General features: G+C 33.1%; 1 protein-coding gene across 5 annotated transcripts in view; it reads right to left on the bottom strand.

Moving 5' to 3' along the window:
- DPP10 (dipeptidyl peptidase like 10) overlaps positions 1-25,428 on the bottom strand; it is a 579,521-nt gene that overhangs the window by 24,199 nt on the left and 529,894 nt on the right. For all 5 annotated transcript variants that reach the window (XM_021715500.1, XM_021715502.1, XM_021715501.1 and 2 more), the window contains 3 exons: positions 17,246-17,344; positions 17,070-17,139; positions 115-309 (listed from right to left, as the gene is read on the bottom strand). In XM_021715500.1, the coding sequence (XP_021571175.1) occupies positions 115-309; positions 17,070-17,139; positions 17,246-17,344 (364 nt within the window). The remainder of the gene's footprint in view (positions 1-114; positions 310-17,069; positions 17,140-17,245; positions 17,345-25,428) is intronic.

Raw genomic sequence — 25,428 nt, 5'->3', positions numbered from 1 at the left:
ATGATTGACTTAGAAAATTGCCCAATTACTAAAATAGAAACCTGTGTGCCAGAGTTAGTAGTATCATTTAGCATACACCCAGATTCTGTTATAGAAAAATTTACACTGACTTACTTCACAGCTGCCATTTGGTCCTTTACTTCTACTGAACCTAATCTTCGATGAATTTCTTGTAAAATTTTCAGACCCTGGAATCCACTTCCTCTGCCATCAAATCTTGCAACAATGACATTATCCGTGTCGATAAGTACAGAATCCCAGTCAATATGAAACTTATCTGTAACCAGCTGGTCTCCTGGCTCTTCATCCCTGCAAATACCAACATATTGGACCAAAACAAGAGCAACTGAAAGTCTGGAAGTTTTACCTTTCATACTTACTAGCTGACAAAAGTTATGGAAAAGACCTTTGTTGGCTACTAAAATTTTTGTTAATTCTTGAAGATAAACCTGAAAATAACAACATCATTTTCCTTTGTAAGTTTTTTAAATTAAAAATTCCCTGAAAGAAATAAAGATACTGCACAATAGATATTCGTTTAACTGATTTTTCAAAGGAGATTTTTTTCTAAATACATGGCATTTTCCATAGGCATTTTCAAAGAATGGTTGTCAAGTTGACTAGTCTATTTTTATTGTATTTCTTCCAGACAGTATATTTTAGAACTGTCTTGCGGATGACTTACAAGGGTTGAAGGGTCTTATGGAGAGCAGAATCAATTATGAAAACTTGATAATAATTTAGCAGAAAATATATAACCCTAAAGCATGTTGGTCTCAAAAAGAAATACTACATTAAAACTCCTTGAATGGTTTTTAAAAGTTTTGTGTGTACGTGTGAGAGGGAGAGAGAGAGAAAGAGAGAGAACGTGTGTGTGTGTGTGTGTGTGTGTGTGTGTGTGTGTGTGTATGAATTCTCACTGAGGAGAATTTAAGCAAACAGTGAGAAAAATTCCTTTTTATCAGTAAAGTTGACAGCAAGAAAAAGAAGCAAAGACAAATGTTTGAAAAATGTGAAAGCTTTAAGTAAAGAAGAACACACAAATAATAAAGCATAAACATTCTCCCTAGAGGGAAAAGGAGTTATAATTTTAAAATGTCATTTAATGTGGTATTTATGCATTTATTTTCTAGAATAGAGAAAAAATGAATAAGTAGACTGTCTAAAGTCAAATTATTTAGGCCCAAACCTAGGTATAGTTCTAACACGCAGTTGAGCGTGTGATAGATCTGAAGAACATCCAAACATCCCACTCTGAACAGATGGATCCCCATTGCTAGTTGGGTAAAAAACCAAAAATACACATCTTACTAATTCTTGAAGGTAAAGGCCCCAAACTCTCCTCTCTTCCTGTTTATACAAATGTTTACCTAGAAGCTCCAGCCCACGAACCAGTCTTCGTCAATAAGCTTCTGGGTTATCAGGTTTACAAAAGCAAATAACCTTTTGCAGCAACAAATGGAATTGAGCAGGATATAGGAGATGGTTGGAACAAGTAAGCTAGGGAAGAAGTGAGGAACAGGAAAAAATGCAGAGCAATTAAAATATACTGAACACTTTTAAAGACTGAATTGTGTTCCTCCAAAATTTATATGTTAAATCCCTAACTTCCAGTATCTTAGACTGTGAGTATATTTGGAGATAGAACTTTTAAAGAGGTAATTAAGTTGAAATCAGGTCCTCACAGTGGACCCTGATCGAATTTAATTGATGCGCTTTAAAAGGTGGAAATGTGGACATCCAAAAGACCCCAGCAAAATACATGAACAGTGGGAGTTCCCTATGAGGAGGCAGAAAGAGGGTGGCCATTTGCAAGCCAAAGCTTCAGAAGAAACCAACCCTATGGGAACGTTGACCTTGGACTTCAAGCCTCCAGAACTGTGAGAAAATAAATTTGTTAAGTTATTGTCAGTGGCATTTAGTTATGGCATCCCCAAGCAAACTAATACAAATGCCTTCCGTGGTTTAAGTACTTGAGATCTATCTCATTTTCAGTACACTACCAAAGTTTAACTAATTATTTGGAAGGAAACTGCCTGTAGCATAGCTTATTACATATATTATAAATAAATAAATACTGTAAATAGAGAAATTGTGCTATGGAAATTATTTAATCACAACTTCCTACAATTCTTTCCTAAAGCACACACTTTTTGGTGATCTTGTGATTCAAATAAAAATCTGCTTCTCTCTCCACAGTGTTGACAACGAACCTCCCTGTTTTCTTTTATATTTTAATTTAAAATTTTAGTTTATGCAGTCTTATATCTTGATCAGATAATCGGGAATTCGTTACAACACATATCCACCTGCTCAAACCTAAAATTCGAATTGCCTTATTCCAAAGTAAGTCAGGAATTGCTGGGTGGTGGCAGGAGGTTGTTTCTTTTTTCAGTTCTCCAGGTGATACAGATATAGCTCGTTTAACATTTGAGAACTTCTGTGACTCTTTATGCCTTGCACAGTTTCTGTTACATGTAGGACAAATCCAAGCTTGTTGAACTAGACCTTTTCAGGGAAAATAGACTCAGGTGAAGTTTCAAATGGAAAGACATTAAAAAGATTTGAGTTTACATAAAAACACTGTTTTTTGAAGTCTGGGAATTTAGTGCAAATATTGTATTTCACAGATGACAAAATAATAAAGATAAACTTCACTTTTTAATAATAAGCTGAGTAAAAATACTAAATTTGAATCTCAACTTCACTCTGAGCATAGGCAATAAACTGAAGCTCAAGACTCAGTTTTTAATAATGGTAAAAATATACTCTATGGAATATAATAAGAAAAATCACTATCAAATTTATAGAACAATGGTAAAAATTATTTTTACTATTTTATATAAAGTCAATTTTGCATATGTTAAGCATATTTCTTATCTATTTCAATAAAAGATTTTGGCTAATTGTACTGAAACAAGGTGGGCCATATTTATGAATAAAGCATAATTTATAAGTTGTATGAGTTATATGAGTTATTGTGTCATAGGTACTCACATTTTCTAGATGGACCAATGATATTTATGGACATACAAGAATATAAAAAAATACAGTCAACATTCTCTTGGAGTAAATATCAGAGTGTTGTTAGCTTCTAAGTCAAGAGTTCCCAGTTTTAGACCCTTTTAGCAGGTCTGTGGCAATGTAAAATGTTTTGCATGTTTGGAAGATCTAATTTTTCAATTTACATATGACCCATTGCAGTGTTCAGAGTTCATTTAGGAGTTCACAACTAAGTTAAGTTTAGCTAAAATGTAAATAAGCCAGACATTTTATGGTAGGCAAATAAATTAAGATATAGACTAAAATAAGGTACACTTTCCAAATTTGTGATTAGTAAACAGTTGCAGATTGTTCAAAACAAAGTCTTCAATCCATTACTTATAGTTGCAAATCCAAGGGAAAAAATGGCAATTTCTCTATTTTGCTCTCTTCTCTAAAGTGCCGTTTTAAACTTTAACCTAGCCTTACTAAGGTTTTAATATCAGAACAGAAAATTGTATCACTATATTATGAACCAGTGATTTTAAACATATTTCTGTGTGTAATTGAGTGTTGTTTCTTTTTTATGCATGAAGAGATAGGCATATGTAGTTCAAGATAAGTTTAAGAGAACATGGATTATGACGCTAAGCATTGCCATCATCAAGTGCAAGTCAGGCATTTGCAGGAAAATGATGAAGATTAATTGTTACGTGTTGAGCAGAAAATGCCAGACTTGTAAATAAAGCTAAGTAAATAGCATTTATACAATGAGGTAGAAATAGCGATACTCTTGGTAGTAGGAGTGACCACAGGGAATGTACTACAGACTAAGTCAGTCATAGTATAATAGTCACCATGACTCATGTGCATATTGACTGTGTAGTCTGTGTCTTCCTTATTTTCCTTCTACACTATTTTGCTTTTTTATCTCAGTCTTAGAAATCTCTAGGGACCCATTGTAAGGAGGGTGTTTCAAGGTTGGAAGTGGGGACAGACAGTTTTGTTGAAATTTGTGGTGAAAAAAACAATTCTATCTGTTCTAAGTAGTGGAAAGGTCACAACAATACAAAACCTGTCTATTTTCTCACACAGGCAACAGAAACAAATTAAGACTAAACTTTTCTTAGAAGTTAAGGTCTTCAAGGTCAGAATCCTCATCTGTTTCAATACTTTCAATGCTGAGGAGTTCACAATATGAGCGCATAATAAAATACAGAAAGAAAGAAATAAAATAAACAATACCCAATAGATCTTTAAAATGACAGAACAAGCTATCGCTTTATGACATAACAAAATATCATTTATACCAAAACTGAATTAAAGTCCAGAGATTTGTTCAAACTACATGTTTGATCAGGTTCACCAGTGCCATTTAAATTCATGAAAAGAGAGTTGAATTTAAATTCAGTGGGCAAAGGTTTTGGTGCTTGACTTTATTACCAATCTGCTGAGTTATCACGAGCAATTATATACTCTTTTTATTTTAATCCATTGTTTTTTAATTATTAATTAATATTTGGTAAATAGTTAAGATCACTAATTAATACAGTACATTAATACAGTTGGAGCAGTGGAAAAAGGGGAGGGACATAGAGAGAATTGCTTTTGGTTTCATCTCAGTATTTGCTTTCTTAAGGCATGGAATAGATTGACTCAGTTGCATGGGACCTGCTTGAGAACTGGAATCATTGAGAACAAGGTGCTGCAATTTTATTGCAGGTATTATGAACTAAAAAAAGAGTGTGAAAGGAAGGATAAAGAACAGAATAAAAATTAAGGTAAGGAAAAGGAAGCTGATTTTGCAAAAAGCCATATATTACATTCTTAAGCATAATCAGTTATTATGGCTTCTAATTTTGTTCTTCGTGAATTGAATTTAGATAGACTATGAGATTGGCATAATATAGTAGGCTTAAATAATATTTGTTTTTCCTTAATTAAAAATTTACTCTATAGAGATTTACAATCATTGATGACTTAGCTGCAACACACGTAGATCTAAAATCTAATGAAGTCTGCCCCCTTTCAAGCAATATATACAAAATAGAGAAATGCATTGGCTAAGGGCTTCTGGGTCAATTTTCTCTTTTAATCTCTTTATAATGGTTAGATTTATTCTCATACATGAATTTTCCTATATAAAGGATGGCTAAATGAATTTTATTTTATCATGTAATACATAAAACTTTTTTTTTCCTGTCAGAGAACTATATCTTCACATTATCTTTTTTCATTAGTGATCTTATTAATATAACCTTCAAATTTTCATCCTAATTTATTTACAATGTAACTTTTGGTTAAATTCCTTTTCATATAGGTCATAACCATGAAAATGTTTGATATGATCAAGGTTGTTCATGCATCTACAGAGACCCTATCTTCTAGCTCCTAAAATCTTGTTTCCAGTGATGATTTTGATGAAACCTACCTGATAATACATGGAAAATTAAACTTTTCAATTAAGTTCTCAAATTGTATTAGCCTCTAATAAGCTGTACTCATATATTTGTAAACTTGTCCATTGTCAACTCATTAGAAAAATTACCTGTATTAATGACCTAAAACTTATAATGAGGTGAGAATGTCACTGTGAAAAAGATACATGTGAAACGGTGATCAAACCAAAGTGAGTTGAACTCAGGTCCAGTGGCTTTAGACAAGTGACTTTCTTTCCCTCTGCCTAAGTTTGCTTTTGTTTGGTATAGAGGATGATAACAGCATCTGCCTAATAGATCTTTGGCAAGAACTAAATACTATTAAATTTATAAATTGCTTAGTGATGTGCCGTTGCATGGTGTGTGTTCAATATTATTAGCTTAGTTCTGGGCAATACTTTAGTAGTTGACCTTTCACCTTCTATTCCTCTCACAGAAACTAAGCTAACCAACTATGGCTATCTCTAGGCAACTCTGCATTAATAATTCCTGCACCTTTATTCAAGAACGTGGTTTCTCATAGCAAGTGGTTTTATGTCAGCCAGTGTTCTAATCTATTTATTTGTACAGATACACACAATTTAAAAATCTCATTTTATGTATAAACTGTTAAATAATTCTATTTATAGTAGTTTATATGTCACATACACAAATCATTGCTGACTTAAATTATAGTTATTTAGCAGTAACATTATGACCATACAAATGGACAAAAAACCCACATTATATCATTTACGCATGCATATCATGCTCATAATGTATCCCCTGACTGTCTATCACTTTTGTCATACTGTTACTCATGTGTTCAAGCCACCTTCTAAGCTTCTTGAGAATAGAATTAGTGACACCAATTACTTTTAAATTGTTAAGATGCAGAATAGCTCTGAACGCAACTGTAGCTTAATTTTAAATAAAAATAATATTGATTATTTCCACTTATTCTTAGTGTTTCAGTTCAGTACATTGTAAGGTCATTAATTTATTTGATTTTAGATGAACATGAAAAATGCACTTAATATTTTTCCTTTAACAGAATTTTAAAAGGGTTTTTAAAACATTTTTAAAAGAACATATATTTGGTGTCTTAATTTTTTTTTTTTGATAACTAAATTTGGGAATGTATTTTACATTCATAAAACTGAATCTTTTTTTGCATTTTTCCCCTAGTCTTTCTCTTACTTCTCCCTTTTTTTCTTTCTTCTATTTTTTAATAGAATTATTTTCTCATATCAGGAGCAATTATTGTCTATCAAAGTAATCTTCCTGTCTTGAAGGGACTTTGATCTTATTTTGCTCTCTCTCACTCTTGAATGAAAGTTAGAGATTTTCTCCTTAGCATGATGCAAAAATTGAACGACTATCATGAGAATAATGAGGAAAAAAAGAATCCAGTTCTTTAAATCAAGTTATTTATACTGTATTAGGAAGCCAAAAAAATGAAAAACTTATCATTAAACAAGTTGAAACACTGAACAGCATGGATATTAATGAGCCAACTCTAAAACTCAAAAATGGACTGTTAGCATTATCCACACAAAATTAACCTCAGGGTAAACATCTTAGACAGCACATGAAAATATCAGAATAGAACCAATAGAAAAGGACCTCAGGGACATCTCTCAGACAGAAATTGCACAATAAAATGAGCGGAAGCTCCAATCATCTTTGCTGTCAAAGTCTTACTACATTAATTTGAATCCTTTGACCAGTTTCCATTTGAGATTATTTCTAACAGTGTAGGTAAGTAGAAAACAAAAGGGGTTTAATGATCTTTAAGTTACAGGAAATAGCTACATCATCACAGAGCTAAGAGAGCATTTTATCTGTTCTCTAACATTTAGAGAGGTTCACACCTAAGCACTTACAGTTAAAAGAAAGTTAACACATTTTGTTTACAAAAGACAGGAGAACGTATCTCATTCCCATTCTGCTCTGAGCAAGAATGAGCATGGAAAGTTTTCCACATGCTAGCTTCAGAAATTTGAGGGTATTTTAGACAAAAAATAGAACAAAGTATATGTATTTGTAAAAAAAAAAAACAAACAAAAAAAAAACAGTAGGTGACAATCTCTACAGCAAACTTGGATTTCTCCATATCTTCAAGGAGAGCACACTTCAGCATGGGCATGTTGTGAGTTCAATATTGAGGTATGCAATACGTGAGCTACATTTCAATGGATTGATAATATAGAAATGGATGCTAATTCTTCACAAACTTTGAATCTGTGTTTCATCCTAGGCAGGGCATCATGGTACCTTCAGTAATGCAGGTGGTTATACAATATATTATCTAACTATAGAATCCTTTGGCTGCATTCTAGAAAGCAATTTTTCAACTGGAAAATGTGGCTATATAAATGTAGAGAATTTGTAATCTTAGTTTACTTTGTTGTGTCAATTAAATAGGAATAATAAAATTACGCTACTAACTATGGGCAGGTATTAGTAGCAGAAACATTTTACAGTGTAATAAACTGAGACTAAGAGAAGCAAAGAAATTATAAGCCATAGATAAAAAGATAGGCCCAGTTCTTTAAGAAAACAAAATTATAAGGGTTGACCTCAGCAAAATATTCATTCAGTATCTCTGGTGTATTAACAATTATATCTTCAAAGCAAAATGAAATTGGAACTCTTAGCCAGAATAAAATTATAAATTTAAGGTGTTGAAAATCTTTTATTTGCTGAGTTTTACTTTTGAACCTTTCCCTGAATTTTCACCGTATCCTTTAGATTTCTTTATTCCTAGAATTTTTAGAAAAAACAAAGCCTGAAATGCACATTCCTGCTAAGTTTTCAAATATTAGTAGATATCAGACATGTGACAAATTGCTACCATTTTGGATTCTCAAGAGTCCCCACTTGTAAAACAGTGATTATAATATCTGCCCTGTTGTAATTGTAATACTGTGAAAAAAAAGTTAAATATATATATGTAAACGGTTTTTCAAATTACATTTTATACAGGTTGACATTTTTAAGGTATTCTTATAGATGGAGATGTATATATAACTTATAAACTTATATATATGCACATATCTATATTTAACATTCAGCATTTTTATTCCCCAAAAATGTTATGTGCCACATGAGTTTATTTGGTATAACACATTTCCTATGAGATTAAAAAAAAAAAGGAAGATTATATTGGTATAATGTAGTGTCATGGTGGTACACGCACAGCTCTTCTCAAGATATTAATGCTTGGAGATAATCAGTGACAGGCCATGTGCAGTGGGTCACGCCTATAATCCCAGCACTTTGAGAGGCCGAGGTGAGAGATTGCCTGAGCCTGTGGGTTTGAGACCAGCCTGGGCAACCTGGTGAGACCTCATCTCTACGATAAATCAAAAAATTATCCAGGCATGGTGGTGCATGCCTGTAGTCTCAGTTACTTGGAAGGCTGAGGTGGAAGGATTGCATGAACTCAGCAAGTCAAGGTGCGGTGACTGTGAGTGTGCCATTGCACTCCAGCCTGGGTGACAGAGTGAGACTCCAACTCAAAAAAAAAAAAAAAAAAAAAAATCAGGGACACATTTTTTTTCACAATTAAAAGAAAGTCTTAGCAATAAATCAGAAAATTAAGAAAAAAGCAAAAAAGTCAACAGAAGCACTTTTCATAGTTTTCTGTAGCGTGAGTTGTGGCTGATGTAGCAGCTTCCAATTCACTATGCTCCCTTGCAATTCAGTAGGCTCTTTGGTGACAACTGAGAGTTCTCATCACAGAACTCAACATCAAATTAAACAGTGGATTAATGGGGAAGGCTACTCTTAGATCAGGCTTATCATTTTGGTTAAGATGGCATAATAAAAATGAAGAAAAAAAAATGGCTAGAAGACAATACCCTCAAAGGGAAAACACAAATGCTCATGTTCAAGACTGAAAAGGATTGATCAATTCCAGATAGAAATATTAATTGAGACTTCACCCTACTAGTATTTTAAAAATAATTATAGCTTATAATCCCAGCACTTTGGGCAACTGAGGCAAGTGGATTGCCTGAGCCCGAGGGTTCGAGACCAGCCCAGGCAAATTGGCAGAACCTTGTCTCTACAATAAATAAAAAATTCACCGGTTGTGACAGCACATGCCTGTAGTTCCTGCTACTTGAAAGACTGAGGTGGAAGGATTGCCATAGCCCAGCAGGTCAACAAAATGAGAATCCAACTAAAAAAATATATGTATATATATAGCACTTGGGCTGTGATTTTATTTTAAAAGAACAATGCTTTTGAGTTTCTTCCCTAGTCTCATTACTACTAGAAGCTTTGTAATTTCTAGTGAGTGATTTTGCACACTACTCATTGCTCTTATGTGTGGTGTTCTAGGAGAAAACCTGTAGCTCTGGCCTAGCCTCCCATCATTGTTGACAGCCTTCATCTCTTCTCATTTGTTTACATGCTACATAGCTTCATATGATTAATAATATAATGTTTTTATATATAAGCCAAAAGGTAAGAATACATAAAAGAATCCTGTAATAACATAATGTCATTGTTATCCTTAAAATATGGGGCAGTATGGGATTATTAAGAGAAAAAAACACCATATCTTAGTAATTTAGTTTAAACTTTCAAAATCATATTAAACTAATAACATTGTTAATATTGCTTTCTAACATGTCTTTAATAATTGCGTATTATATTTTAACTTTTTAAAGAAATAAATAACTTCTCAAAATAGAGAGTAATTTTAACATGGAATACCCTTCCATTTATGACTTAATATGTGACCATCCAAACCTAAAAGCTGGGTAGGTTAGAAAGTTCAGTATTTCTTATAAAAAGCATTCAGTGGCCTCACACATAGTATACTTGGATGTTTTAAAAAGGAATTCTTAATTAACTCACATTATTCACGTGAAACCATATCATATCATTCATATAATTAATATGAATCCATGCATATCTGAGACTCATATTAACAGATAAAAAGATCTGAGACAGTATCTATACAGAGAGTATACACATTCACACATGATATATATTCCATTTAAAAGAATCATTAAAAATAATACTATAACTTATGCATTATATACACATTTATTTAAATTTGAATTTTTCCCCATATGGTACTTTCTTAATACATCAACTTTGAGTCTGTACAACTTTAAATAGTGGTAGAAAACTAATGTTGACATTTGCGATGAATTATCTACAGATTGTGAAAGGACAAGGTCAAATATGTTCAAGAAAAAAACTGAAGAAATGATCACCTTCTCCCCTTCCACTACTTAGATTAAATGCCACTGCCATTTCTCTTCTTAATAATTCTCTACATACTACATTGTGAGTACATTTTTCATTCATTTAAATAAGGAAGACATAAAAATAAGAAACTTAAAATTTAAGCTTTAAACCAAATTATAAGGGAAAAGTAATAACAATCATTCTTTGAGACAAATACTTTGAGACAGATCCTGATATAGATGAGCTATTTATTTCATCTATATCAAGTAGTACATGTGTTATTTTTGCAAGAAACAAAGTAGATGTGTATTAGGCATGAAAAAAATAGAGGATCAAATAACATTATAGTTTTTTTTCTTTTTTTATAAAATATGTGTGTCTTTATCCTTGGGAAACAAAACAAACTCAACTCTGTCAATCTGATCTTCTCAAAAGTTTAGAAATCCATGAAATAAATAGTAAAACTAGTCCCATAAAGTGAACATTTTGGTTAGAATTCAGAATTATATTAAATAATCTGGGCTGAGAATTTGATCTCTCCTGTGGAATATTCATGATACCTGTAACTGATACTTCACACCAAAGCATTAACACAGTGTAAGTGGAAAATGTTATAGCTCCAAGATTATTATAAAATGTTAAGTGGAGAGAACAAAGGTCATAAGAATTTGGCTGTAGAGAAGCCTCTTATGATTCAGATCGGCATTGTGTGATAATGTGCCAATAATAATCATAAAGCAGTGGATTACATAGGCAGGTAGTATTAAGTAATAGAGCATGAGTTTTGAACCAAAAAAATAGATATATGCATCTTCGGTGTAAATTCTATTTTTTCACTGTTTATGAACTCAGGAAAATATATATTTTAATTGTAGTTTCCTTGTATTAAAATGGGGACAATAGTATTTACCTTGCATGGTTTCTATAATGATTAAAGATTGTATTTCTACATTCTCAGCATGATTCCCTTTGTACAATAAACACTCAGTAGATGGTAGTTAATACCAGTTATTATTATCTTAAGAAGATAAACTCAATAATCAAATTGTAAAAAGGAACAGTTAAGAAACAGCATAAAATCAATTAATATTCAGCATTATCAAGAAAGATTGTAAGAGAAATGAGAAACTCAAGACTCATGCCACTGAATGGGAAACTAAACTGCAGAGAAACTGACTCATTCAAAAGGCTAAACTTATAAACTTTTAAATCGTTTACTTCTTCCTCTTCTTCAACTTGACTTAATATATTCCTGATGACAAATTCAGGTTTAATTGATTCATTAACTTATTCATGTATTCATATATTCATTCATTAATTCTATCGAATAATGCTTCAGTTAGTGTATTAAGTCAAAACAATTCAAAAGAAGTTTTTGTTAACACCAGAGTTGGCAGTGTAATCGAAGAGACAGTAAAGCATCTACCGTAATCCTGTTCAGTTATAATGTTTATAACAGAAGTGCTCACAGGATTATCTGGTAGTATGACTTGAAGTATTAATAGGACTCTTTTAGTTGGGCAAGGAAACTAAGGAAATTGGTAGATTGTCACAACACACAGATGAATGACTAAGGAGATAGTGTTCCCCAGAATAAAGCAGTATTTTTGTTTTGTTCTTTAGAGCTAGAGGATGAAATTTCTCTTTATGGAGTGGCTGTGTGAGATGAAGATGGAGAGATAAATAGAAAGCATATGAGGACCATTGCATGGTGTGAGGGAGAATGTGAATCTTTAATCAATTTAAGAACAAATAATGAGAGGATTTTTTGTAGGAGAGTTACATTTTCATATATAGATTTCACAAAGTTCAGCCAAGCAGCAGGGTAGAAAACAATGAAGACACACAGGACAAAGCATAAACTAAAGAAAAGGAAGTAATTAACAAGTAGAGAACAAGGTAGCAAGTTAGAGTGGAACCAGCGAGATAGGATGTCTGACTCATATGAAGCATGATGTTAACCACAATATTAAACTATATTTCATGTTGTTTAAGAAAATGAAAATGTGTGTATAGTAGACCAGTGATGATGTTATCTTGACTGGTGGATATGAATAACTAGACAATTTTACTAACTATGAATGTATCAATTAATTATATCATGCTGTTTAACACAGTAAACAGGGTAAACACCTCACTTCTATCAAGATGGACAAATTATAGGAATCTGACACACAAAGTATTGATTGAGTGATGAGACTCTCTAGACAAAAATGAATAATCCTTTCCAGTTAGAATGACTTAAGTAGAGGAAAACTTCAGGAAGATAAGACCTGATGGATGACCATGAATTCCCTGGGGTTTCAAGGAATATGAATTCAGAGAAAGAAAACGATGTCATGGAGGCATGATTCCATATGGAAACTAATGTAAATTGTTGAACATTCACTGACTCCTTGGATTAGAACGTTATTAGGTGTAGCAGGGCAGTTTGAACATGAAAGAGTAGAAAATGGTACAAAATTATGACCTCTGTACTGAACTAAGTTCATCCTTCTCTTTATGGAGACAGAAAACAAACAAACAAAAACCTTATTCGTTGATAACAGCACTACTCTCTGTATTGCTTTTTGCCAGAATCTAAGCATATTAGATTCATACTTATTTATCAAATAAACAGCTGCATCTATAAGATATTTGACCTTCAGTCTTGAACTACTCAATAATGACAAGATAGTAAATTTTCCGAAGGTTCCTCTGTGTGTGACAGGCATTGTGGAGATGTATTGAACAAATCCAAACAACTGTCACAGACTTCAAGATAATTGCAAACTTTTTATCTCCCTATAGCCATTAACACATAAAAGCAACATAGTAAGCATGTATTGTATTAAATTACATATACATGAACAGGAAATAAGAATAATTCTTTTTATTCTTTTCTTTTTTTGTTTTTTTGAGTTGAGTCTCACTCTTTCGCTCCAGGCTGGAGTGCAGTGGCACACTCACCGCCACCCCAGCATCAGCCTGCTGGGCTCCAGCGACCCTTCCGCCTTGGCCTTCCAAGTAGCCGGAGCTACAAATGCACGCTACCACGCCCGACTAATTTTTGATTTATTGTAGAGACGAGGGTTCACCAAATTGCCCGGGCAAGTCTCGAACCCGCAGGCTCAGGCAATCCACTCGCCTCAGCTCCCAGAGTGCTAGGATTACAGGCTGAGCCAGCGAGCCCAGCCAAGAATAATATTTTTAAAAAGAACAAATTGAGGCTGTAAATGCTATGTAGATGTTTATAGAATAAATATAAAAATAAAGAGACTCCTGGGCTCAAGGACTTCCTATAATATTAAACAGAAAGACTGGAGAAAAATAACTAGGCAACTAGAAGGAGAATTGGAGAAGTGGTTCAGAAAACGAGGATCATGACCCCCATACTGATCATGGCACATCCAGGCCACTGATATTCATCTAGGGTGGCCATGCTTCTTAGATTTCCTGAACACAATCCTGTTTCCATTGATTCACTTGTAGTTTCAATATCATGAAATTAGTTTTGGGTATCAAAACACATGGCCAAGAAAGTAAGGCCTTCAGAGGACTATTTTTTTCCTGAGGTTTCATAACAAAGATTTAGCAGAAAGGGGTTTTCAAGTTTCCACAGGCCACTTCCTCCAACGCCTATCTTTCCTTTAGCCACTTAAGTACTTGCTATAGCCTGTCTCCGACTCACACATTTATCACTGAATTTCCTGGATGTAAACCCACCTCCACAATTCAAGAAATGGCTCATAATCTGTTGCATACCAGATACACTGCACCAAATAGCCATCAGGTAGTGATAATAAAATCACTAAATCACCTCTTAGACTCATTGAAATAATAGTCACTCTATGGTTTGTCATTGTGTAACTACTTATTTATAAAAAAAATATTATTTTTAAAATAGGAAGTCAACTTGTCACTGAAAATAGTTTTTAATCTTGAGAAAAAATATATCTTTAAATTATAAGCAATTTTTAAAATCCTTTAGAAAAAAGCATGCTCTTCTGACCATATATGTTTTCAAGCATATATTTTTTGGGAATAATGATGCAATTTAAAATAATATATTATTTTATAAATATAAATTTTAAAACTAATAAATCCTTAGCTTGGTTTCTGTAGATCATAATCTACAAAACTCCTGAGAATTTCCCTCAGAAAACCAAGCAGTTTGGATAACATAAATTAATACGTATTATAAACAGTATATAAAAACTGAACAAACTAGAAATAATTTAAAACTCATTTTTATTCTTCCTTTAACAGCTAAAAAAGGAGCAAAGTAAATTTTGTGGGCCTGACTAAACTACTTTATCTGCTCTAGTAGTATTAGTATCTATTGAATCACTTTATGTATACTAAATTATTCATTAAATATTTACATTAATAAACTTAAGTATTAAATATACAACTGCCTATAATAATGGTTATGATTTTGCTTATAATTTATTAAGCACTATCTGCCAAGTGTTTGTGCCCTGCCAAACTATGTGGTAATGTATTTATTTGTAAATATTATCCATGTTATTTTTTTCAATTTGCTTATAAGCTAACAAAAGCTTAGAACATTTAAGCAGTGTATTAGTAAATATTAGAGCTTTGACTTCAACTCAGTGCTATCTAATTTCAAAACCAGCATTTTTACTTTACTGTTGTGATTCCAATAACGATCCAAGTATTCCTTTCTAACTAGAGAAATCTTTAAATTAGCTACTTGTGCAGATTCTCATATTCTTCTTCTGAACTAAAACTCAACCAGACCAAAGTACACATTTGATACTAAAAAAATGAACCAATTAGCTTCTTCGAATAAGAGAACAGAGATAAGCTATAGCTCATGTGGTTTTACCCCAATGTGTGCTTTTTTAGAGCCCCTGAATACACACAAGTGGAAATAATTCTCTACACATCCATCTGCATAAAGGAGTCAGGCTTCAAGGGCAGTCTGTTATTTTATCTTTTACATTAAATGTCATCATATACTGAGGGGTGCCTAGTGGGTCCCTTTCCCTGAGATAACTTAGGCTTTCAGTGAATGCAAATAACAGTAATTTTCCCAAAGGGAGATAGGACTAAGACAGAAGATAAAGTCGAATTTTTTTCTTTTTGTCTCATTTTAGTGTCTTGTATATTTCCCTCAAAAAAATTATGCACATATGTAGTTAAAATGGGAGCAGAAGAAAACTAGATGAAAGTGAAGAGACCAAAGAAAAAGATGAAGAAACAGCTAATAAGAACTTCCTTAAGGAAACATCAAGAACTTTCAGAGGTTTCTGGCTTGTAGGGGCAAAGGAGAACTGTCTGGACATGAGAAACTATGTGAGGTCCAGTCATTAGGATCAGGAATGAACACTAAAATGAGAGAAAATGTTAAGTATTATATTTTTTTATTATTTGTATTATTAAAATGAAGGGACACATTATTTCTATATATTAAAATACCGAAATAAAACCAATGAAATCTATACAAAAAAGAAAAAAAAATCCCAATAATTATATGAAACATGTGCTAGGCACTATGAAAGGAAATTTATGTGTCACATTTCATTTAAATAAAAAGCAGTCTTAAGATATAGCTTGTATTGTAATGCTTATTTTATATTTAGAGAAACTGAAATTTGCAAGAGATTAAGTTGCCCAAGGACACACAGCTAGTGAATGGTGAAACCCTGGAAATTTGAACCCACGAAATCTTATCCTGCAGACTGTATGTGTATCCTCCACCCTCAGTAATCATAAATAATGTTATTTTGAGAAGCACTGTTCTTACTAAGACTCTAGATATAATTCTAGCCAATTTTGAGTATTGTCATATTAATATGCTGTCTGGGTTCTTAATAAGAAAAATAATAGCTCTCAGTAACACAATGCTAAATCAATATCAAGTTAATTTCCCATTAGATGCTAGGGGACTCTGTGCCTAACAATACACAGCCATAATATAGTCTCAGAAAAAGTATGCATGAATTCAGTTTTAAAGTCAATTTCAAGATCAAAAAACCCCAGTCAGATTTTCTGAACATGGGAGTTGCTTCTGGCTGGCCATGAATCCAGAAGGGAAAACTGATAGGAGTGATGCAAACATAACCGATTGTTTCAGCAATGGTAATGCATGTTTCTCAACATTGTATTAACAACTGATAAAGAGCATAGGGCTTGAGTGACTGCTAAAAATCAAACTACCTGTTGTCTCTATTCCCAGCAGTAGCAGCAAATTTTTTTTCAATGCAAAAAGTACAAAAAAATTACACATCTCTACACATAATTTAGTGATGGACTCCTTGAGAAATTCACAAAACTGAGAAGTGCTTCAGTTAACTACACACATAGGACTTCTGTTATTTATTTAAGAAGTGCTTCAGTTAACTACACACATAGGACTTCTGTTATTTATTTAATCAGAATTTTGTCATGGAGGCATAAGAAGATCATATAATTTTTAGATTCCTTTATTTCAAGAACAAATAAAATACTTACATTATTAATAGAAGAGCATACTGGTTTCGGTCCATAAAATCTTTGGGAAAGGACAACTGTAAAGGAAGTTCTTTTAAAGAAAGAGCAAAATATTAAAGATGGAGAGTCATTTACATGTAAAACTATAAGATACAGAGAAAGTTTTTTTTAATAACATAGCATGCACAAAACTTTACCATAGTCGTCAATATGAAGGATTTTAATTTCTGACTTTACTATCTTCTTCTTCAGAATAGCCTCTCTCAGCATAGAATTACTTTCCAATATAAAATATTCTGCAAACCAAAAGAAGTGGTGTAAATAGCTAATTCCTATGAATTAATCAAGAACCAGTGAAATTGTCCTGTTGTTACAACTTGACAGCCACTATGCAAGTTACTGATGAAACTCACCGTTTATCTTAGGAATTACCACAACGGTTTTCAAATTGAGGTTCCTCGTTTCAGTGAAATTTTCTCCATTTGCTACTATATTGGAATTATCATTTATACTTGCAAAATGAAAATCTAATCATATTGCTAGCCTGCTTAAAGATATTTTAAATAAATACATTATCTAATACCAAATAACATAAAATTCACAATGTCTGATGCCAATACAAAGTTATAAAGCATACAAAAACTTAGGATGAGAACAGAATGTATATAACCCAGAAACAACCCAGAAATGACACAGATTATATAATTCACAGATTAGGACATTCAGAGATTTCAACTATACTCCAAGTGTTCAAGAAAGTAGAAAAGCATGAGCGTGCTATATAATATTTCTAAGAATAAAAACTGCAGAATCTGAGATACATAAAAATATGATCTAAGATAAAATTATATTGGGTGGAATTAATAACATGCTAGATACTGAAGAAAAAGAAGAGTAATATAACTTGACAATGTAGTAATAGAACATATAAAAAATAAAATAACAACAAAAAATCTGGAAAAATGTGAAGGGAACATTAGTCACTTGTTGGAATTTTGATTGGTAATGAATTAAGTCTATAGATTTATTTGGGGAGATTTTATAATAAAAATAGTGAGTCTTCTAATCCATGCACAGACACAAACACACACACACACACACACACACACACACACACACACACACACACAGAGTTCTCGAATAACAAACATGCACAAAACTTTTTAATTTATTTGTTGTTGATTTGTGTGTATGTGTTTGTGTGGGGTTGTGCCTATATCCATTTGAGTCTTTAATTTCTCCCAGAAATATTATATAGCTTTAATTTTAGGAGATATATATTGTTAGTAGATTTATTCTTAGATGTTAATATTTGATGTTATTTAAAATAGTATTTTAAACTGCTTCTTAATTCTACGTTGTAGTTTTTTGTTTGTTTGTTTGTTTTTGTTTTTGTTTTTGTTTTTTGAGTTGGAGTCTCACTCTGTTGCCCAGACTGGAGTGCAGTGGCTACTCCCGGCCACCGCAGCCTCGCCTGCTGGGCTCCGGCGATCCTTCCGCCTCAGCCTTCCAAGTAGCTGGAACGACAGGCACGCGCTACCACGCCCGGCTAATTTTTTGATTTATTGTAGAGATGAGGTCTCGCTGCCCAGGTGGGTCTCAAACCCGCGGGGTCAGGCGATCCACTCACCTCAGCCTCCCAAAGGCGTGGGATTACAGGCTGAGCCACCGATCCCGGCCCTACGTTGTAGTTTATAAAATAGTTGAACTTTGTATATTGACTTACACCTGCAACCATGAAAAAGTTACTTATTTCCAATAGTTTATTATGTTTGTGTGTTGCAGTTTTTTGATTGTTTGCTTTTTTGTTTTGTGTGCAAAGTATGTTTTCTACAAATAAAGACAGTTTTACTACTTATATTTATTTTTCATATTCATTTTACTGGCAAAGTCCTCTACTACAATGTGAAACAGGTGAAGTGAGAGTAGATATTCTTGAATTTCCCAATCCCAGGGGGAAAGCATTAGTCTTTAACTATTAAACATGATATTAGCTGAAGTATTTTTGTCGCTACCACTTATGAAGTTGAAAAAATTTCTATTTCTATCTCAATGAGTAATTACCATTAATTTACTATTATCATTGTTTGTAAAATTTATTAAATGATTTTTTTCTAAATTCTTTGAGATGTCATGTAATATGGTGAATTACAATGATTGATTGTTAAAGGCTACAGCAATCTGACATCCTTGGGTAAACCCATATGATCATAATGTATGATCCTTTTTATAAACTGCTAGGTTTGACTTGATATTTAGATTTCCTTGAAAAATAGTTCTAGGTTTGTTATACTTGCTTGAGAAATTTTGTTTAGTTCTGTTTGTTTTTTCATCAGTATTTTAAATATCTCATTCTATTGTCTTTTGACTTAATTTATTTTATGGTATATCTGCAGTCATTCCATGTTACTATGCATAAAGTGTGTAGATGTAATGTGCTTTTAAATTTAAGATAGCTTACATTGTTTTCTTTATCATTGATTTTCTATGATTCTTCTCATGATATGCATTAGTGTGGTCTTATTGCCATTTATCTTGGTTTGGGTTTGTTGTACAATTTCTTAATTTTTATGATATTTGGAAAATTATTGGTCATTATTGCATTCTAACTCTAATTTCAAATGACATTAGTGCAGATATGAACCTATAATTACCTTAGGTTCTATTTCCTTCATTTTTTGTGTTTTTAAAAAGGTTTATTAATATTTTTCTAATTCATTAATCTTTTCTTCTAATGTTTTCTTCTAGTGTCTAATATGTTTTTAGCATTTTTCAGTGAAGCTTTTATTTCAAATATTTTAAGTTTCCAAAGTCCTCTTATCAAAATATGTTCTTTTTGTTTTCTCACTATACTAATTTTTTCTTCATATTTTTATATATTTATAACAGCCAATTTACTGTATTTGTCTGTGAGTCCTATCAAATCTGTCATTTCTGAGTCGATTTCTATTCACTGATCTTACTCCTAATAATAAATCATATTTTCTACTTCTCATAGTCAGTATTTCTTTTTGTTAGATGCTGACCATTGTGTTGCTTACATTGTCAAACGTGGGATTTTTGTTGTTTTTCTTTCTTTCTTTTTTTTTTTTTTGAGTTGGAGTCTCACTCTGTCGCCCAGACTGGAGTGCAGTGGCCGCTCCGGCCACCACAGCCTCGACCTGCTGGGCTCTGGCGATCCTTCCACCTCAGCCTTCCAAGTAGCTGGAACTACAGGCGCCCGCTACCATGCCGGCTAATTTTTTTGATTCATTGTAGGGATGAGGTCTCACCAAGTTGCCCAGGCAGATCTCGAACCTGCGGGCTCAGGCAATCCACTCACCTCAGCCTCCCAAAGTGCGGAATTACAGGCTGAGCCACCGAGCCCGGCTGTTGTTTTTCTTTTAAACATTGTTGAACTTTGTTCTGGTAGATTGTCAAATTACTTTCAGGTCAGGTTAATCATTTCAAGACTTTTTTTTTTTGTCTTAAGTTGGAGTTTCACTCTGCCACCCAGACTGGAGTGCAGTGACACGCTCATGGCCACTACAACCTTGATCTACTGGGATCAGACAATCCTTCCACCTCAGCCTTCCAAGTAGCTGGAACTACAGACATGCACCACAATGCCTGGCTCAGTTTTTGATTTATTGTAGAGTCGAGGTCTCACCATGTTGCCCAGGCTGGTCTTGAACCATGAGCTCAGGCAATCTTCTTGCTCCCACCTCTCAAATTGCTGGGATTACAGGTGTGGGCCACCAGGTTCAACAAGAAATATTTTTTAAGGTGTGAGTTTGAGTGACTTTTACCCTGTGAGATGGTTTAACATTACCTATAGGCAAGACTTCTGGAATTCCTTATAAATATTCCACTGTTAAGCCTAATTGTAACATGAACACATCCCAGCAGTGTGTGATCCCCATCTTTGCCCAAGTTCCCGGAGTGTTTTCTGCCGCATACTTTGCTCGATATTTTCAACAACAGACTCAAGGTGATTCCTATACAGCCCTATGCATATTTCTGGGTTTCTTTCTTCATGTAGCTTCTTCCTCTTCACTGTTTCACTTTTCCAGCCCTTTTTAAACTTCAACCCCTCTGAATACCAATTTTTGTCTTCTCAACTCAGGGATACTATTGTGCTCTACTTAGGTTATTCCTTATTGCAATGAAGTTCAAAATATCCTGTCTACTACATAGCCAGGAAACTTACAACACTAATTTTGTTTCCTTCTTTCAAGGATCAGAATCCTACACTGACAACTGATGATACTCCAGTTTCTGAAAAGAGGTGTTTTAAATGTCTTATCTTTTTATTTCTTTATTAATGGGAATGGAGAGAGATCTCAAGTACTTCCAGTTGCTCTGTGGACAAAAATCAACTTTTTTTTAATGTCAGTGATTTATCATTGAACCTTTTTGACCAAATCTACACATCCTTTAGAATAATATAATACTTTATGATCTGACTTCAGTCTAGCCCTCTAATCTTATATGTCTTTGTTTTTTTAATAAATGTATTTTTCTAGCCATGGTGAACAATTTTTATTTTACAAATGTGAACATTGTTATGACTTTTTGTTTGTTTGTACCTCTACATTCCTATTCCTTAAAATGCATTTTCACTGAATTTCTCTTTCCCTGAATTGTGTCCATTTTTACTAGAAAAATTGGCATAGTCTATTTTAGCCATTTAATTTTGCGTTTCTTCCATTGAACTATAAATTCTATGTGTAACCACTGGCAAACTACCTCTTCTGTAAATAAATAAATTGTTCTATAATATAAATCTTGAAGGCCGGATGTTCCTAGAGGCTTCTTACATCTCTAAAATGTAAAGAACCTTCAATTTTTTAACAATTAGAATAGTTCCAAAGAAGCTATCTTGAACATTTAATTTTAAATGCTTAAAATATGAATACTTAAATCCTGTATCTTCCATTACATATTTATCTTTTATAAACTAAGTTGCCAAAAAATGCACTTAATCATTGTAGATAAAATAATTATTTTTATATTTAAAATAAGCCAATATTATTTGATATTTGGTAATTACAAGAAGGGCAATAAAATCTGTTAAATTTTTACATTTATATCTCTAACTACAGATTATCCTGTGAGATGGAGGCTTTAAAAAACAAGCAATAGTTTATTGTATGAAAATGAATAAATAACTCAATAAATAAGCATATCTAGAGACACCATGTGAGTATAATACATTAGTAATTTTTCATTTTTCCCTTTTATTATCAATCAAATATCAATGAGGGAAAAAATAATTACATATACATGACTATCCAGGCAGTAGATAAATTTTTACTTTTAAATTAAAGGTATAATCATGGAATAAATGTCAATCCATGGAAACTGAAAATAAACTCTCATTAACAAAAATAAGTATAATTAAATATAATAAATTTTAAAATCATTTTCAAAATATTCTGGGAAAGGAGCATGTTTTCATAATAAATTTAGAAATACATACAACGTTTTTGTCAAACAGTGCAGAGAGGAGGTAGTGCTAAGACATGATTTTAAATGTAGAAGTGAGGGGAAAAAGAAGAAAATGAGAGCAGGAAAATAATGAGAATAAAAAAGGGAACAATAAGAACGTGTAAAACAAATATAAAGAAGGATAAGAAAAAAGAGGTAGACTATAGAGGAAAAAGAAAAAGGAACAAAGGCCTACAAGCAAGAGTTAAAGTAAAAGAAAGGATACTCACACTCATAAAATTAAAGAGAAAGAAAAAAATGAAAATATAAAAAGAGAAAAGGAAATGATAGCAATATAAAATAAAGTACTTTTGAAGTATTCACCAAGTAAAAGTTTTACATATTGATTTCCTATCTCAAGTCACTGAGAATTTTTTTTTTTTTTTTTTTTTGAGTCCGAGTCTCACTCTGTTGCCCAGGCTGGTGTACAGTGGCACACTCATGGCCACCCCAGCCTTGACCTGCTGGACTCAGGCGATGCTTCCGCCCCAGCCTTCCAAGGAGCTGGAACCACCACCACACCCAGCTGTCACTGAAAATTTTAATGAAAGGTTTCTTTCATTATAAAAGTCATATATGCTCATTGTAGAGCATTAGGAAAATGTTAAAGAAAAAAGAACAAACGGATATCAACTGGATGTCTGCCAGGCAAATGTATAAATGTTTAACATTTGTAAATATGTTCTTCTTGTATTTTTATGCATCTTCAGACAGCTTTGTTGAAGTGGAATAAACCTTTGGACTTCTTAATCGCTTGGAAGTATAGCTTAAACAGTTTTCAAAATTGACTTTTGCAAACATACTTTTTATTGTTAATCCTCGTAGAATACCGATGACACTCTTCAGTTGTCATACATGGATGATATTTTAATAAAGAAACTAGTTACAGATGAATGACAATGGGTGGGAGAGTCCTGAAGGTCTACTAGGGAGATATTCCTTCCAGCCAAGGGTCAAAATCAATCTGTGATGACTTCACAGGGACAGAGCTAGTGGAATCTATACACCTAAATCATTTTTCTCTCTCCAGTTGCCTACAAAATTCCCTATGATTGAATCCATTTGACAACCGACCATAGGGTAACAGAATCAAAGTCATCTATACAAACTACTTCCAGGCCAGAGGACAGAGAGAAGAATTGAGAGTAAAAAGTGGTTCTGGAAGAAATAAAGATATCCAGGACACTGAGTAATATCCATTAAAATGTGTTTATAAACTCCCATCATTTATTCGTTATAATGTCTTTTATTATTAGAAATAGCTTTGTTAAAATATTCTCTATTTAGAGTTATTTCCTTAGTATAAACTACCAAAAGTTAAAAAAATATTGAAGTCTTATAACTGAGTTATGTTTTTCCAAAATACTTGTTATAATTCATATTTCTATCAGTAAGTTATGAACTTCATTATATTCTTATGAGTAAGATAAATTTTTTATATTATCGATATGTTAGAAAAATTACATGACAATAGTTTATTCTGCATTTCTTTGATAACGAGTGTGTTTTCCATGTTTGTTAAATTTTTCATTAAAAATTTATCTTCATGCCATGTTCCACTTCATGTGATCAAAAAGTGAGATATGATCAATTTTATTTTTGCACTTGTTGTTAAATATACATTTTATATCGCTAAGCAGGTGTCTTTTTAAAACAAAATTGGAGCCGGGCTCGGTGGCTCAGCCTGTAATCCCCCGCCTTTGGGAGGCTGAGGTGAGTGAATTGCCTGAGCCCGCGGGTTCGAGACCCGCCTGGGAAGCAAGACCTCATCTCTACAATAAATAAAAAAATCAGCCGGGTGTGGTAGCGCATGCCTGTAATTCCGGCTACTTGGAAGGCTGAGGCGGAAGGATCGCCGGAGCCCAGTAGGTCGAGGCTGCGGTGGCCGGGAGCGGCCACTGCACTCCAGCCTGGGTGACAGAGTGAGACTCCAACTCAAAAAAAAAAAAAACCAAAATTGGGCACCTGATCACTGTTCTCAGCGTTTTTGTTTTTCTTAATCCTGAGAAAATCAGAATTGGCTTCTTAGTTAAAAAACTAAAAATATTTTCTTACAAAAAACTGGATATCACATGTTCTCACTCATAGGCAAACCTTGAAAAATCATCGTAATACTATAAGAAAGGGATTGGCAGTAGTGGGAAACTGCCAGGGGAGCGGGGGCACAGCAAGGGTACCTGCATAATGAACATTTGTATGCCTAACCCAGAATTGTGCCCCACATCTTTAAAATAAAAAAAATAAAAGTAAAAAAAAATTCTTTAGACAAAAATGTTTGGTAATTTGCAGCAGAGCTTATTGGAAACATTGCCTTGTAGCAGTAAAATAAAGTTAAATTAAAATCAGATTTAAAAAATGAATCATATGTTGTTAAAAGCAGAATATACAATGTAAAACAAATAGTTATGTGTTAATTAAGTGTGTCCTACACATCATGAATATATCTCATCCTCGCTGGAAACAATTTGCTTATTTGCTTAGGAGAACATTGATCCTATGAGATATTAATTAATGTATCTTTTATCTCCCCAAAGTATGTGATAGACCAGTTTTATACACTAGTTTTTTATCTATGTAATCTGACCTTCTTTCCATTTGATCAACCACACTGTCAGTTTTCATTATCATTGCTGTTAGAATTAATATTGAATAGATTTAATTCGCTTACCATAACCTCTTTAAGATTTAAACTGAAGACAGGAATAATGGAACAAATAGAAACTAATATATGTGATAAATTATCATCTAGCCACACAAAAACCCATCACAAATTTAGAAATTTGTCTTTGCCTATGGCTGGCACTAAGTCTTTTTTTTTTTTTTGAGTTGGAGTCTCACTCTGTCGCCCAGACTGGAGTGCAGTGGCCACTCCCGGCCACCGCAGCCTCGACCTGCTGGGCTCTGGCGACCT

This window comes from Carlito syrichta, unplaced genomic scaffold (assembly GCF_000164805.1).
Source record: "Carlito syrichta isolate Samal-C Ts95f unplaced genomic scaffold, Tarsius_syrichta-2.0.1 Scaffold307170, whole genome shotgun sequence".
NCBI classification, from domain to species: Eukaryota; Metazoa; Chordata; class Mammalia; order Primates; family Tarsiidae; genus Carlito; species Carlito syrichta.
Note: the sequence above shows the minus strand (reverse complement) of the source record. Positions and strands in the feature narration are given on the sequence as shown.